Genomic DNA, 18,215 nt, shown 5'->3' with positions numbered 1-18,215 from the left:
CTGGAGAGGTTGTTAAGGGGGGGGGAGTAACCAGTGATGAAATTTAAAGATGGCGGAGTTAAACAAAAAAAGAATCTACTTGATCAATTTAAGTGTTGTTTGGAATATGAAATTTTCATTCCTTGACAGGTATGACATCATAAAGATTCTAAATTTTTGTTTTTAAGCAGGCCAAATTTTGGCCTCCCCCCCCCTCCGCCTCAAATATAGGTTCTAGCACCAGTATAAGTTACTCAAGCATATTATAGGTCAGAGGCAATAATTAAGTATTACCGAATTACTTGCCTTTATCGTCTGCTCAGTGAAGGTCTTTTCCATTTTATTATTTAAAAACTCAGAATTTAGTCCAAGTAGTCTTAGTGTAAGTAAACAATTTTTTAAGCTTGTGCATTATAAGTGGATTTCAAAAAAATATGTTTAAAATAAAAAACACTATTATGTAGTTACGTGGCATGTTGCAATTAGTAAAACATAAAAAAAAAAGAGTAGAAAAATTAAAAATAAGATTTTATCAAATTATGCAGTTTTAGCAGTTTAGGCTATTCTGGATGACAAACTGATTTATCTCCCTTATTTCCACTTTCCATGATTTAAAACTAGAAAATGGCGAATAGGGAATATACAAATATATTTCTGTAAAAAAATAATTCTAACAGAGTTATCATTTTCTATAAATTTTAGAATTGTTACTAATTTCGACATGACATGTAATTATATAATAGTGTTTACACTTAAAATTTTTTTAAATCGTGAATTATAATAATACACTGAGGACATTGCGAAGTCTGCTGCAAAGGAGGTGAGTTCTCTCTATCAAGCTAGAAGACTACTCATACCTCAGAGTATCCTGTACCTCTACAAGGCCACTATTCACCCATGCATGGAGTATTGTTGCCACATCTGGGTTGGTGCATCTACCGCTAGTCTCTCCATCTTCGATAAGTTCAAAAAAGAGTTGTCGACGATGACGACAATAAAAAAAAAAAAAAATCCCATTTTGTTAACTAAGCTCTGACCCTTGTCCCATCTCGAAATGTTGCATTTCTGCACGTTTTACAAATATTTTAATAGAATGTGCTCTGATGAACTCGTTGCACAAATCCCCGACAAACCTGCTTAGCAACAAAATCTCACCCCTCCACTGTTGAGGTCCCTAAATGCAAGAAAGCTTTCTACTCTTAATCTTCCTTTGAACAGCTGGACTTTGGAATTCCTTCCTGCTACCGGCTTCGCTGCCTGTACTGATATACAGAAGTTTAAATGTAATGTAAACTAATATCTTGCTAATCTTTCCTAGGCATGGTCCCAAAGTAGCCCCTATGTCCAAGTGGCAATATGCTTTGTAAGGGGTGAACACGAGTAAAAAAAAAAAAAAAATATGCACAAGCTCCAAATTTATTTCATGCGTTAATCTGTCAGACATAAATAGAAAAACTGTTCATCGTTGCAAAACAAAAAATATTTCGAAGATTCTTACTAAAATGGTGTAAGACATTTTCTCCGGAATAAGCATTTTCTGATGGTCGGTTTTAGGACATCAAAGATGACCGTAGCACAGTATCCTCCTGCAAGCACCCAGACTGAAATGACGTAAAAAAAAAAAACAAAACAAAAAATTTACACCAATCCTAGTTGAGCGATAACGTAACATTTTTTAAACAAAAAAAAATTGTACAATCCAGTTGACAACATTTGTGAAATAAAGGTTAGTCACATTATATGAACAAAGAGGCAATGCCTAGGAGGATGGTTTTATGGAAACAAAACAGATACTAACGCTATCCCTTTTCTGGATTGAGCACTGAAAAGTACCATAGCTTTGGTTTCAGACAGATAAACTCTTATAAAGTCTTATAAAGTACAATTATGCATTTTTCTTCCATAAATGATTCTTCAGATTACAAGTTCAAAGAATCTAAATACAAACTATCAGGGCCTGTGGAAATTCCATGGCGGACTCTTTCATATATAATATATTGATGTTGGCATCCTGTGGATGTTCAGTGTAAATGGAGATGCTCTGCTATTATTGTAGCTTTTTTGTTAAAACTGCAAAAGTATTTAAGCTAGCAGGAACGCCCGGCGTAGCCCAGTCGTAAAATATGCGTAAATATGATATTTTAATTTATGCAGATTTCGTGTATATTATCATAGAGTCACTTTTCTATCAATTTTTATATATGATAAAGTTGTGATTTCAAAAATAAAAAAAACTATATCCATATGATTGGGTGCATCAGCTTGAATTGAAACCGAAGCCAAAACTTAAAGAAAAAACAAACAAACAAAAAAAAAAAACATAACTTGAGTGCCATCAGCTATAATCAAAACTAAAACCAAACCTTATGAAGAATTCTTGATAAAATTATTTATTACAAGAAATGGAAGGTCATAATAATTAAATGACAGTCACTTGAAAGAAAAAAAATGTACAACACACAAAAAAACACGATATCATATTAATATATAGATAACCAATCCTCATATCAAAATGGATACAAAATCTGATATGAAAATGAAAAAACCTCAAAACTACCAAAAATTTGCAAAAATAATTGTCAAGGTCTAGTTTACTAGGATTTCTATCCAGTCATGGCTGACAGAACAAGAACATGGTACTCCTATCAAATAAAGGGTTCCATTTGAAATTTCATGGAGATTCCAGAGTTGAAGATAATATCTGAAAAAGGTGAAACGTTGTGAAAATAACGCTAAAGATGAGAATGGGAGTCCAAAGAATCCAAACAGTAAAAATCCTCATCGATTTTCATCTTCTAAATTATATTCTCTGGAAAATCATTGATATAAAGAAGAATCAGAGAGTAATTACATTTGAAAATAAAAAAAAAGAAAAAAGAAAAAAGAAAAATCTTTGTTACTTCCCTTTATGTTTTCTTATCTGGAAGAAGTATTTCCAAAAAGAAACTGCTGTGAAATAAAATTGATTTACTGTTCTATCCCAAAGTTATTGCTCAATTTTGACCCTGGTCAAAGTTATCGTCTGCTTGTTGTCTGTCTGAAAGCGTGATAGAATAAAGCCCTGAAGAACACCAGTATTGATAAGAAAAGAGAATGAAGAAACAGGTCCAATCAAATTGCACATTAGCAAAAAGGAATAAGATATCCCCTTCACACTGAATACTCAGATTTGCTTAACTGACACTTTTGGCTATTCACTGAAGGACAACTGATTTCGGTGAATGAATTAACAGATTCTACAATGGAATCGGCTGATGGTAAGATTGTTTTATGGTGTATTAACCTCTTTTGAGAGCTGTTTAATGCCGAATACGGTCAAGTTTTATGTTTCAAATTCTTAAGGTCTTCAAATATTAATTCATGGTGTTTGGTTTGGTTTTGTAGAGGAAATTTTTTTTTTTTGACTTTGCCAAACAGAAGTCAGTTTTGCAAAGGGAAAGAAGAAAAAAATATCAATATTTTAGTCAGGAAACTGGTATCTTCAAACAGTCTGATCTGGTAACGACAATTTCCTTAAGAGAATTTTGCCAAACGAGAGATGAACATGTAAGATTCTCAGAAAATAATAGTCTGTAAGAATGAAGGACTTGTTTTTGCTTGCTAGACTTTTTAGTTGATTTCGAATTGATGGTCGAATATGGTTAAATTTGTGCTCATTTTTGCATTAAATAATAATCGTGAATTAATCTGAGAATTGAATAGATACTATAATACCATGATGCACCTTATAACACAGGCCCATACAAATTTTCAGTCAGATTGATCCAGTAGTTTAAGAGAAAAAATAGAACAGACAAACACACGACCTAAGAGAAATATAATATATAAAATTAAATATTTTGTTCCTATTTACTTTGCCTCCGCACGAGACAGAGATAGATACCAGGGTTGTTTTTTTAACGTGGAGAAAGGAATAAAAATAAAAATTGTTTGTCATGAAGGATCTCTCCAATTGAAAGAACAGATACTACACTTTGATCTTGGCCATTTTGTTAACAGACATTGTAGATTGTGAAAATTTCACTTAATGGAAAAGCAAAAAAAAAAAAAAAAAAAAAAGGCAAACAAAAATGAAATAAAGAAATGGAAGGTACTAACCTGCATTGGGAATACCAGCACCAAGTTGGACAAACAAAGTAGTTGGACACTAAAAAAAATAATTTTTACATTAAAATTCGCATAACAAATGTTGTAAGATTTTAAAAGTTGGACCTAGATAGCATTTAAAGTTAGCATATCAAACTTTGATTCTGACTAGCCGATTTTTTTTTTCTGAATTCATGAGATGAAGATTGATTTGGATGGATTCTTGTAACTAGCGTTCTCATCTTGTGTTATTTTCACAATGTTTTGATCAATGTAACCTCCGACTTTCTCCAGGTGTAGTTGGTTGAATTCTGAAATCTATACAAAATTTTATTTTCAGCCTAGAAAGATGTTTCACGTGTTCAGCTCCTCAGATGAGATGGACAGCAAGAAAGAGACCCCCAAAAAATTTGCTTCTCCCTGATTCATCCAAATACAAAAGAATAAAAAACAAGGATGAGGAAAAAGTGCTCCAACCCTCCTGTGAAATTTTATACCGCACACACACAATCTTTCACTCCCAGAACATCCAAGCACATACTCCACAGAAACTGGTCTCAGCACCAAACTCGCTCCCACACCGACCACTCCACCCTAGTCCCGAGGAAACAAGGAGGAAGAGAAGCCAATTAGCATCTCCTCCTCACCATCTTGAAAAGATTAAAACCCTCCCTTTTAACTCAAGGGAGGGGGCATATGCTATATAGACCCTCTATCTGTCGGCATTGACATTCTGCTCCAGCAGAGAAATCTGAAACCTGTCAGACCTCCAGCAGATAAGGGAAAGGATATTGAAACTCCCACCACCTTCATGACATCCTTCACCAGGTTGCCGGCCAGCCACAAAAACCCGGTTTGGTAGATGTTGAAGGCTGCAAGAATAGACCTAATCAAGGACAAAGACCCTTTCCCTTGAAGAACTGAGCACAACGCAAGGTATACCCATCACTGTACCGTGTTTAGAGTCATTGCAGTTTCGCTAGTACCACTTGATAGAGGGTCTCTTTCTGTGATCTTGACAACTTTGTGGCGGGGCTGAAGCACAGTTTTAGTGGGGGAATGGAACATCATTCTTGATTCCAGGATAGACAAGGTAGAAGCTAGAGAGTCAAAGAGGTGCAAAACCAGCCTGACTGATCTCATGGTTAGATGCCGACAGATTCCGCACCCGGAGTAGGAGATGTGGACGTGGACCAATAGCGTTGACTCCTACCCAGATACATATTTGGATAGGATGCCAATTAAAAGAGGTAACAGATTTCTTCCTAACAAGGAAGGTGGGCTCTCTCTACCGTGCTAGAAAACTACTAACACCCAAAAGTATCCTGTACCTCTATAAGGCAACCATTCGCCCATGTATGGAGTATTGCTGTCATATTTGGGCTGGTGCATCGGCTATTAGTCTCTCGCTCCTTGACAAGGTTCAAAAGAGAGTCACAAATCTGATAGGCCCTGAACTGGCATCTAAGCTTCAGCCTCTGTCCCATCGACGAAACGTTGCATCCCTCTGCCTGTTCTACAAGTATTATAATGGTGAATGCTCTGACAAACTGCAAGCACTTGTGCCCCCACGACGTGAACACCCTTGACAGATCCGACAGGCTGCAAAATCCCACCTCCACACTGTAGAGATCCCTAGATGTAAAAGATCTTTCTACTCTAGTAGTTTCTTCCCCAGAACCGCTAGACTTTGGAATTCCATTCCAGGTCCCTGCTTCCCCAACTCTGACGTACAGAAGTTCAAGTGCAACATGAACCAACATCTTGCTGCCCAAATCCCTACATAGTACCCCAGTAGTTGTTGCCCCTGTTAGTAGCCCCCTACACCAAAGTGGCAATGTGCCTTGTATGGGGTAAAAAAAAAAAAAAAAAAAAAATGTCTCTTTCCACTGAAATCAAACTAGTTATGGCCCATTTGAAATTAGGGAATGGCCCAAACTTATCAGGTACTGGAAGGTGAACACTTCCTTGCCAGAGATAGAAGACTTCTGGGTGAAACTAGCTCAACTTATCCAAAAGGCTCTAGTGGAGGCATTTACCAGGAGTAAGTGGTGGGTTAGCCTAAAATCTAAGATTAGGAACTTCTGTGAAATATGCCGAATGCCTCGCACTAGATAAGGCTAGGACAAAGAAGCAGCTAGAAGAAAAGTTAGTCAGGGCTGTGGGTGAGGGGGATACTGTTAGCTAGGAACGTGAGAACTAGCTGAGCAAGACCTTTGACATGAGGCTAGTGAGCATTATGAAGGCCAAGTAGTTAGGGCTAGACTTAGAAAAGTATCTAACAAACCTGTGAACTCCGATGTGGATGTGTGTAGGGAGGTTTCCATGTGTTGCTCGGATAAGTATATCAAGTACCTGCATGGACGCACCCTGGGATTGACTCGAGAGATCTACAATGGATTTCAGAAACATTTCAGGGTGGCAGAGCCGAAGGTATTGACTGTGCCAAAGCAGGTCTGACCTACGAACTGCATTTGAGGCTGTCATCGATGTTGATACTGATGGATGTGTTCAACCATTGGTTTGAACAGTGCCCCATTCTGGATCAAGTTACCAAGGGAGTGATCACATTGTTGATGCAGGGAAGAGCTAGACAACTATAGGCCGATAACTCTGCTAAACACAGAGCTAAAGATTTTGACTAAGGTCCTATCAAATCGGCTGCAGGTTGTTATCGGTGAATCCGAGCAGAACTGTCATGAAGGGGAGATCAATTCAAAACAACTTGCATCTGGTCTGTACGATCTTAGAGGGCGGAATAGAAGACACAGAAGCCATGTGGATCAATTGGTTGGAGATACAGTCAAAGGTCCAAGTCGCAGTCAACTCGTGGTTCAAAGGAAAGTTTCCTTAAAGGGTAGAGCAGAGGCGTGTGCCACTTGCGTCTTTCCTCTTATTCTCTGACTGGTCATACTTCCTCTGCCGGTAAATTACATAAAATCCCTAAAATTGTTTTATTGTTTTATCGTTATTTCCACGGCAGGTGCTCGTCTGAACTCCAATCTCTGGTCCCCCCTCGCCAAGCTTACAAAAAGCCCCCGTCTAGCTGAGTCCACTGTCAAAAACTTTCCCCCCTTTTTATCTGTGCCTAAATCAAAACGTAGATTCCATGAACAAAGCTTCTTTCTTAGAACTGCACGCCTGTGGAACTCTGTTCCGTCTGCCTGCTTCCCTCCTGACTACAACTTGGATGTCTTCAAGTCCAACGTAAACAAATTCCTGATGAACCGCCCCCTTAAGTAGATACTTTAAATATCCACACTAACGTACTGTACTTACAATAACCCTTATCCATGAGTGGCTTCTGGGCCTTGATAAGTGGTGACCACCTTGTAAAAAAAAAAATAAAAGTAACTACTATTCTTACTTCTTTCGGACAAGGGTAGACATTGGATGTGAGGGAGGTTTGGGACTGCTCGACGAGGTGTCATCAAGACGTTGAGAAGCTGGTGTTCCCCGAGTCAAACACTGACAGAAGAGTTTGCATGAAACCCTGTGGTCCAAGGTGTCTTTCCTGACCTCATCCTTGACCACTCGGTCGAGGCTCGTCACAGGCCATGGAGCTATACGCAGTTCATCTACATGCTCAGGAAGTTCCTAAGGTCCAGCGAACTTTCATGGCTTTCAAGGAAGGAATTGTATAAGGAATTAGTGAAGCGAGGGGGGGGGGGCGCTGACAACCCGCTTGTGGAGCATATGGGGTTGTTGGAAGATATCTGGTCCCAGTGGAACTGGGTGCCATATTTGAGTCATCTCAGCAACTCAGATTTCCTTGGCCGAATGATTGGTCCAAAATGCATTATCCCTAAACGCCATACAGTGCTGGACTAGTGAGGTTGCCCGAGTGTCCCCGTTACACGATCCCAGAATAGGAAACACTAAAAGTTGCATTCTTCAAATGCAGCAAACTCCGACAGTATTGGGCATATGTCAATGGAGTGAAGGCTCGTATCGGTCCCGAGCATCTTCACCCACTTAACACATCCTAGGTCATCCTCAACGCCAACCTGACAGTGGGACAAGGAGAGACGTATAGTGTTTCTCACAATCCTAGCCATAGCAAGAACAGTGTGGATGTCACAACTGAATGAGAAGTGTGAGGTTGGATCTTTTGCTGATCAGGATCGAAAAAGGTGCCAAGTTAGAGTTTGTGTTCCTCATTTGAGCATGGTGCGCATGGTTCCAGGTCCTGCCAGACTCCAGAACCCTTAAGATAAGCCTCGTGTCTAGTTTAGGTTCTTAGCTAGCCGAGTGAATGCTCCTCTTCCTCCTCCGATAGAAAACCTCCAAGATGCCACACCCTTTTTTTTTTTTCGTCATTGGCCATCCCACTAATTGATCTCATTTTGGAACAATATCATATATACCCCCCACCCCATCTAGAATTCAGCTCCATTTAAATATCAACCTGCTTGTTTTTTGTCCCCATCAAGCCAGAAAAATGTAGGCAGTCTACCATCTAGAAAGGGTTGGGAGAACCTTACTAACACGTTTTTGTTTGTTCTTTGAATTTTTTTCCTTCCACTCCAATGAAATTTTGACTTTTAGTGAAATGATTTTTACAAATTTTTATTTTTTTGCACACACACACACGGTTTAATTTGAGAATCTTATGTAAGACAACCCCTGGCGTATTTGTGGTATTATGGTAAATGAGAACTCTAGTTAGGATCAGCATAGACAATCAAAGGCATAGTGACAAGAACGACCATAGACACCCCCTCCTCCCCAATTTTTTGATTGGCCTTGTGCCACAGAGATATGGTGGCCCTAGAATACTTTTTTTTAAGTTACGATGTGGAATACAATGTTTTTCCTGACCCTGGTTACGGTATTTGCCCTTCCTTACGGTGTTATTTATTTTATTTGATTACTAGCGGGGGTACCCGGCGTTGCCCGAGTGTTTGTTTCTGGGACGGGGGGGGGGGAGTTTTAAAAAATGTTATGGTAGGTAAGTAGGAAGGATCAAACCCGGAGTCATGAGTAAAAGTAGGAAAAGAAAGTGTGAAAAAAAACCCAAAAAAAACAACATCTGCAACGTTAACAGTTCGGCCACCAAGAAAAGTCCATTCCAGTTGTTTAGGAAAAAAAAAAAAAAAAAAAACGACTACGGTAGGTCGGCGCGAACGTGAAAATATAATGTGAATTGTCCAGCACGCTAACCACTATGCCACAGAGCACTGCAGCTTAGTTTAGTGATTTTAAATAACTTCACATGAAAGAACTACGAAGCCAAACCGGTGTTCTCTTAACTGTTCCTTGTGAACGATCCCCAAATGGTGTTAAGTGGTGGCAGGGGGAGGAGGAATTTATTAGAGAGAAGATATTTTACCACTTCCATTGATCTTAACCGATTTTGGCCGTGACTTCTCAGCAGAAAAAGTATAGAAATCTAAGATTATTGAGGAATTTGAGAAATAATAAGCCTATAACACACCTCAGATATTGTTCTGCCGTTTGTGCATATTATATTTGCATGAAATATCTTGATTTTTAATCCTATTAAGGTCAAAATCAGCGGGAAAAAATGAGTTCATTTTATTTATATAGAGATATACATGTGTATTATATACTGTACTGTATTTTGTTAGTAATTTTTAATGCTGTATTCCAGGGTTCTACTGTATTTGTATTATTTGGATTCTTTGGACTACAGTTGTCATCTTGGGTGTCATTTTCACAACATTTCAGTGACAAAATGAGAGCATTTTACTCCCAGTGAATTAAATAAAATGTTCCACCAGAAAAATGAAGAAAAAAATAAAAGTCTTCTTCGAAAAGATATCTCACACCAAATGTCTCAGAAAAAAAGATTTTAATCATTTAATAAAATATTTTATTGCGTTAAATGGTTTTCTAATATTTTAAAATTACAAAGGCAATATCAAACTTTTTTTTTTTTTTTTTTTTTTACTTACACTTCCTGAAAGTACCATTCCAGAACCCAAAAGCAATCCCCCCAAGGCACAGGAGATATAACTTCTATTCTCAAAATTCTGAGCGTACCAACTCATGGTTGCACGCAGCATCGGGTTGGTATGTGGCAGCATGCTCAAAATACTGCAGACAAACATTCCTAAGGAAAAAAAAGGGGAAAAAAAAGAAAACTATCCACATGTAGGAAGACAACTGCATTTCGTATTGGCAAGTTTTATGCGATATAAAATCTGATTTAAAAAATAAACATGGGTACTGGTGCAGATTAGTAATGTTTTAAACCAACACATTTCAGGTGAAAACATTTATTTACGTGTTCTATTGAAATTAGATTAAATTCCAAAAAGTATGAAAAATGATCTAGTAGATGTGTTAGATATATTTTAATATGAACCCATAATTTTATTCAAGGGAGATAACTCTGTTTATCATACTGAATTGGCCACCCAACTCTCCCACATTAAAATATACGATATAACTTGACAATTCGATAAATTTTGTTTTTACTTGCAATTATATTTCCACTGGATTAGTTTTTTGTAATTTTTGGAACTCATACTAATTTTGATATATGTATGTAATGTTTTCACCTGAAATGTGTTGGTTTTGAAAACATTACTAATCTACACAAGCACCTAAACATGCAAAAAATTATGATAATTAAGAAAGGATATTTTTTTAAAAACTCTTATTCATCCCAAACTACACATATTGCTACTTGGATGTAAGGCACTACTATATGAAACCATATTTACAGGAGTACTCTGAGTAGGAAGTTGAGCAGCAAGATACATATCAGTAAGATCAGGGTAGCAGGAAAAGGGGATTGAATTTCAAAGTCTAGCAGCCACAAGGATGCAACATTTCAGTGATGAGACAGGAGTTGAAAATGCGGGATCTATTAAATTGGATCTATTAAATTGGAGAATCTTCTTTAGATCCTTAATATATCAAGTTGACAAGAGAATTCTTGCGATTTTTAACTTTTAAATTGACATATCTTGGCTAAAACAAAAAAATGATCAAAATAAGTACGATCAGAATGAAAACACTTTCGCCAACGCAAAACAAGTTTATGTTAGTAACGTAAAATTTTTGCATTCTGGTGATGATGAAGTCGCTGAAGACATTTATGCTTTTGAAGCATGTTATCTTCCTTAATTGGGACATACATGCGACTGATGACCGCTTGTGAAGTTGCTATTCCCTCTTTCTCGTTTGGTGGAAGCTGGCATAGCCTGTTTAAGGTTAATAATACACCAGGTATTATGGGTTCACTTTTTTTTTTATAAGAGAAAAGTTTTCACATGGGAGATATGCTGTTCATCTATTGCTTGCAAAGATGATCATGTGGTTCCAGAAATGGCTTCTCAGTCTCGTTTGAAGGATCTCGCACATGTAGGGCACTTGTGACCAGTGGTGTTGGTGACTTTATAAGAGATCAAATTTATTGGTTAGTTTGTTATGCGGTGGAGTGATTAGGTAGGTATGTCCGATCGATCCATCCATCCACTTTTTGGGGGGGACCATCTTATTATTTTTAGGTGGTGTTTATGATGGTCTGGTAGACCAACACAAAACCTACCTTAAAGAATTTGTTTTCTATAGGTTTTAGAGTGCTGAAAATTGATATCGCATTTAAATTTTCTGCAAAAAGTTTTTTTCTGGGTATTAAGCAAAAAAATGCATGCTTCCATGTACAACAATGGACACCACTCATAACAAAGAATTACATTGCTTAATATCCAGAAAGATACTTATTTGCAGAAAATTTAAATGTGATATTAGTTTTCAGCACACCTGAAACCTATAGAAAACAAGATTTTTTTTAAAGTAGGTTTTGTATTGGTCTACCAGGGCACGATTACCAAATAAACACCCCTAAAAAAAAAAAAAAATAACAGATGCCCCCCCCTAACATCTCCCCAAAAAGGCAGCTGTAAAGTGGGTGTTCACTTTACATTTAATTAATATAGAAAAGTGATCCCCCACTTTTTGAAACTATAATTTATTCATATCTGGGAACTACTCGTTTCCTGGAATTCTAAATGCTATTTTCATTTTCAGCACCCTCAAAAACGTTTAATAGTGGTAATTTTAAAAGATTTTTTGAGGATGGAAAAATACTGAACCTTTACCAATGTTTTAATCATAGTCATTTTTTTTTCATAGTTTTGCATATGAATTACAAAATATCTGATACTTCCCCAAAACTTCAGGCCTTGGAGGGAAGACTAGGACTAAAACTTGCTATGGTTTCAGATCTGAAATAATAAGGGGAGACTCGATTCCAAATATTTCTCATGTTATATCCCCCACCTCCTCTTTGGTTTTCATACATAAAGTAAATTTCAGTATATAAGGATTATTTGATACTGGAGATATTCATAATCTTACCCCATTTCCAAAAGAGTGTGTGTGTGTGTGTATATATATACACACACATATATATATATTTGTAATAATTAGGTTACGGCCAAACATCCATAATATAAATCTCACTTGTCTGTCCCTTTTTTTTTTTCATTTTTCTTAAACTTTTTCTTCTAGGGGATGGGACATCCAACGAGATGTCTGACATTTACCCCTATTTTAGTGAGTCCAACCAAGAGATCTTTTCAGGATTCTAGCCGTCCCTTTCAGTGCAATCGTTTGTATTTCACTTGCACTTGGTTCACCGGGTATGCTTGCTATGTACTGTATGTCTGCTTAAAACTTTCGACAGAGGTGAAAGATTTTCACGAGATCATTATCATTGTGAAGCTCGACCCTTCGGACGACAAATATTGAAAAATTGGCCAAAAAACAATTCTTTCACTCTCAACTGGGCAGTTTCCTACAAGGAGGGGTCGATTTTTTGTGAGGCATTTTTGCAAGTCATCATATCGGTTGGATTGACTTTGCCTAATTTTAACGTTCCGAACTTCCGGTCGCGTTATGGAGTAGCGGTAAGACATATTTTCTTGCACTTTCTTTTCCGCCTTTGTGTCACGGGTTCGAGTCTGCCTGCCTATTACCATTTTTTTTTTTTTTTTTTTTTTTTTTTTACACCTCCAAACACCCGGGTAACGTCGGGCACCCAGGCTAGTATATTTAGATCAGAAAAAATAAGTTAAATAGTATAAACAAATTCAATGAATTAAAAATTAATTTCATATTAAAAAAAATCATAAATACACATATTTTAGATTTAACCATTGATAACATTATCTAAGACAATAAATATTAACAATCTATTAATACGATAGCATGTTATTTTCTGCATCACACTTACATCCGGATTATTTAATTGTCATGTACTTCCATTTCTTGTAATAAATAATTTTACTAAGAATTCTTCATAATTTTAGTTTTGATTATAACTGATAGCACTTAAGTCATCTATTTTTTTTTTTAAATAATTTTACTAAGAATTCTTCATAATTTTAGTTTTGATTATAACTGATAGCAGTTAAGTCATCTATTTTTTTTTAATAAATAATTTTACCAAGAATTCCTCAGAAGTTTTGGTTTCGATTATAGTTAATGGCACTCTAATCTATTTTTTAAATTTAATTTTATCAAGAATTCTTCATAACTCTTGGTTTTGGTTTCGATTTTAGCTGATGGCACCTAAATAACCCATTTTTTTTTATAAATAATTTTATCAATAATTCTTAATGTCGAATTGGCCTTTTGGTCAAGATCAAAGTGTAGTATCTGTTCTTCAGACGCTGCACTTCATTTTCTTGTTCTCTTTCGGTGGAGGATCAATCCTTCATGACTGAGACAATTTTTATTGTTGTACCTTTTCTACACGTTAAAAAACGACCCTGGTGTCTAACTGTCCCGTGGGGAGGCATAGTAAATAGGTACAATAATATCAGAGCGTCTCTATTTACGCTGAACATTCACAGAATGCCAACATCAATATATTACATGTGAATCAGTCCCCTGAGGACAGGCTGAAATAGACAACAGAAAATGATTGGAGAAATATGTACAGCTACTGGGTCAAAATTATCAAAAAGATTAGAACGGAACTGGTCCAGCTTTGAAGTTATTCTAAATATAACTTCATAAAACGCACTTACAACCATTCTTCTAATCTGAACATCTATAAAATGCCAACATCAATATATTACATATGAATCAGTCCTCTGTGGAATTTCCACGGGTCCCGCTAGTTTATAAATAAGTTAAAAATTATCATACAAGATATTTTTGATGTTAATTATAACATGGCCGCACCATATTAATATGTCGGTAAGGCATATTTTGCATAAAAATCAAAGATGGCATAAATATCATAAAACACAATTGCAACTATTTTTCTGATCTTTGCAAATTTACGTAATCATGTCCATATTTTTTTTCTTTTAAAGTTAATGAGTTCTTATTCTTCTGATGAGTCAGAGTGGAAAATATAAAAAAAAATAACATAATTATATGAATGTTTCTGCAATACGAAACAGGTGCTGTCAAGAATTGAACATTTTAACATGCTGAAAGAAATAAATGGTAAGATGAACAACATGTTGGAATTTGGAATACAGACTGTCATTTGTATATGCTCTGTAGTTATATTCAACATACATCGAGCTTCATAAATAAAGTTTTTTTAAAATCGGTATGAATAAAGGGTGACATATAATTGAATAAACATTTTTCCTATAAACATATACATACATACATATATTAGCAGGTTGCATGGCATTGCCCGGTCGTAAAATACGTTTAAATATGATATTTTGATTAATGCAGATTTCGTATTTATTATTATATTATATTGGACTCAATATATAGTAATGATTTAAAAAGTTAAAAAAAAAAAATTTGTGTGTGACCACCGAGAATTGAAACCAAAACGTTTAGCTTATGATTTAATTTTTCCTTTGACATTAATGCCTGAGCTATGATGACGTTTGCTGCAAGGCTAAAAATTAAAACATGAACCAATAGCTATTACGTTATGCATTCGTAATGCCGTTGTTAGCTCTCCATCTGGCAAATTCCATTAAAATTTTTATTTTTTTTCACACTTTTGCACCAATTTTTCCCGGCTAAAACCCAAATATAAAGTTTCACATGGGTTCGAATACCCTATATATTAAGTTTCATGTCTGTAAACCAAAAACTGATTTATTCTGATATAAAAAAAATTTACAGAATTTTATATAAAGAAATATGTAAATAGAATTGTTGGGGGGGAAAAAAAAAAAATGTTTGTTTTATTTCGTTCAATAAACATTCATATTTTTCTTTCGGCATAAAAATAAAAGTATTTGGAAGTTAACCTCTTCAATTTAGTTATGATGTCGTTTATTGAATATTTTGAGGAGAAATCTTAATGTAAAAGTCGCAAATATTTGGGTTGGTTGTTTTTATTTTATGACATATCAACCCTTTTCAGGTTATTTAATGTCAAATCCAGTGATTTTGAAGAAAAATTTTTTAATAGAATATATTTGTTGTTTTCAAGTAGGTTTCTATTTAACCCATAGTTGGGACCCTAACAGGTACTACCACTCCGGGTCAGAGTGGACCTGGGAGCAATGACAATTAAGAGATGGAAGTTGAATGAAGACAGGACGTAATTTGGTCGTAGAAGAAGGGTCTGTTTTAAGAATGGGTTGATGTGGAATCAAAGTATAATTCGTAAAATGATGAGGAGACACAAAGATCTCCTCGATGAAATCCTCTTGTTCTTGCTGTCGAAACACCCCCAACCACATGATCCAAAATATGGATGGTTTTAAGGAACCGTCAACAACTTATCCGCATGCCAAGACAACTGTACATAATACTTACTGTCCCTCAAGACAATAGTTTCCTGAAATTGGGTGATTTTCTCCTGGTCATAATCGGAGAACCTCTCTTGCTCGGGAAGTCCTAATGACTATGCTGAACATCTGTTTCGGGTCCCCGCTGGACTTGGCTGTTGAGAAAGAAATCAGCAAACCTGATAGGCCCTGAACTGGCATCTAAGCTTCAGCCTCTGTCCCATCGACGAAATGTTGCATCCCTCTGCCTTTTCTACAAGTATTTTAGTGGTAAATGCTCTGACGAACTGCAATCACTTGTGCCCCCACGACGTGAGCACCCTCGACAAACCCGACAGGCTGCTAAATCCCACCCCCACACTGTAGAGATCCCTAGATGTAAAAGATCTTTTTACTCCAATAGTTTCTTCCCCAGAACCGCTAGACTCTGGAATTCCATTCCAGGTCCCTGCTTCCCCAACAGTACTGACGTGCAGAAGTTCAAGTGTAACGTGAACCGACACCTTGCTGCCCAAATCCCTACATAGTACCCCAGTAGTTGTTGCCCCTGACAGTAGCCCCCTACACCAAAGTGGCAATTTGCCTTGTTTGGGGTGAAAATGTAATAAAAAAAAAAAAAAAAAAAAAAAAAAAAAAAAAAGAGGGTCTACAGACTGAAAAGGGAGACAAGCACCCCAAACAAGCAATGACTGGTCAACAGAATGGAAGGACTACCTCACCAAAGGGGACCATCCCAGCTGAGATTGAAAAGGCTCATCCTTGCAGACAAAGTACCAACTGCAAGGTGCTTAAGTGTCTAATGAGAGAAAGTCCAATTATGCCTTTAACTGACATTAACAGAACTTTGGTCAAACCTTCTAGTGACAGAATAATTGACCTCCCAAAACTAATCCAATAGAGAACACAACTGGGGTATATGGATCGACAAATTTAAGGTGTTATCCACCAAGATTGGAAAAGATTGTGGATGACCAGTGCCCAAGTCAATATACAAAACTGAATCGCTCCTCACATTTCCGCAGCAGTGTCAAATAACGCAAGTCTAAACTATATAATAAACCAGTGCACTTGAACTGCAAAGATAAAAGATTCCTTACAAGTTAACCATCATCAGAACATTCTAACCTCCCAAAAAGTGACGCTTTTAAATAACTGGTATCAGACACATATGCAAATCACTTATTTCCAGCAGGAGGTATAAAACTAGAGGCAAAAATAGGACTCGATTTCCCAGTCAAAAATGAAACCGACCCTCTTCCAATCACCTACCTTCTCATGACGTGTAAGTCGTTTTAATAATAGATAGGATTGTTCTAGAATAGATTATAAACTTGATTATAAAAGAAGTGTATTATTTTTTTCATTTTCGGAATGAATACTTACCACTGACAATGGCTGAGAGGAACGCTTTCATTAGCGTAAAGTTTTCAAATAAGAATTGTTGTTGCATTTGATTTGCCTCAAACACTAGAACAAAAAAAAAAAAAAAAAACAAAAAAAAAAAACAAGCATTATTTCTAAAAAATGGTTTGTTTTACAGCTTACTAATCCATTTTGGATTATTTAATGTCGACTCAAATTTTATATAAAAAACATTTCAACAGATACACATTTTATAAACAATTTTAATACATATATTGCACTCTACAAATAGGGAAGTGCTTCTTTTTATGTTGGATTAGCAGGGATACCCGGTATTACATGGGGTAAAAATGTAACACGTTTCTATTAAAACTTCAATTTACTTAAAAATATGCATATGTTGCCCCTCCCCCAAATATTAGAATTTAAAAAAAATATATTTATATATTTTTCCCCATTTTTTTTTTTTTTTTTTAATTTCCCAACACTTGAGGGGGCAACAACGTAGTTAATTTTAGAATAGTCTTGGTGCTAATGCAAAGAGTGATCAGAGTTATTTTTTAAATCATATTTCCACGTTTAAAGTTTTATTATGCTTTTTTTATTCAATCGTAAGGTTAAAGTACAGAATAGGTACAAAACACCCTCCCCTCCCCATGTTAAGAATGGCTTTTTAAATAACATTATTTCAGCATGGATCACTCTCTGCATGAGTACTATAGTCTCAATTAGAGACTATTTTTTTACGTATGTTTTTATTTTTTATGTTGGTTGGTTTTACGGCATAGCAATTTTAGTGGTCGTTTAATGCTGAAGTCTTTTTAAGCAATTTTAGTTATATAACTATACATTTTTATTTTTTTAAATAAGCAGCACCACTTATCAAGGCCAAGAGGCCACTCGAGGATAAGGGTTAACTAGTGTACAGTAGAAATTGGATGTTATAGTAATCGTAAGTAATGGAAATTCAGTAAATTTGTGAACTTATATGGAACGGCTTATCAAAAACTTGTTTACGTTAGACTTGAAGACGAGCATATCGTAGTCAGCTGGAAAGCAGGAAAACGGAAGACAATTCCATAGGTGTGC

General features: G+C 36.2%; 1 protein-coding gene across 1 annotated transcript in view; it reads right to left on the bottom strand.

Annotated features, from left to right (window-relative positions):
* The window catches only part of LOC145240045 (uncharacterized), a 35,237-nt gene that overhangs the window by 13,675 nt on the left and 3,347 nt on the right, over positions 1-18,215 (bottom strand). The window contains exons 2-5 of the mRNA XM_080103637.1: positions 17,148-17,231; positions 9,984-10,141; positions 4,078-4,126; positions 1,478-1,580 (exon numbers count right to left, since the gene is read on the bottom strand). Coding sequence (XP_079959763.1) covers positions 1,478-1,580; positions 4,078-4,126; positions 9,984-10,141; positions 17,148-17,231 — 394 coding nt within the window. The remainder of the gene's footprint in view (positions 1-1,477; positions 1,581-4,077; positions 4,127-9,983; positions 10,142-17,147; positions 17,232-18,215) is intronic.

This window comes from Euprymna scolopes, chromosome 19 (genome assembly GCF_053919585.1).
Source record: "Euprymna scolopes isolate OS-2025 chromosome 19, ASM5391958v1, whole genome shotgun sequence".
Taxonomy (NCBI): Eukaryota; Metazoa; Mollusca; class Cephalopoda; order Sepiida; family Sepiolidae; genus Euprymna; species Euprymna scolopes.
This window is presented reverse-complemented; position numbering and strand designations above follow the sequence as displayed.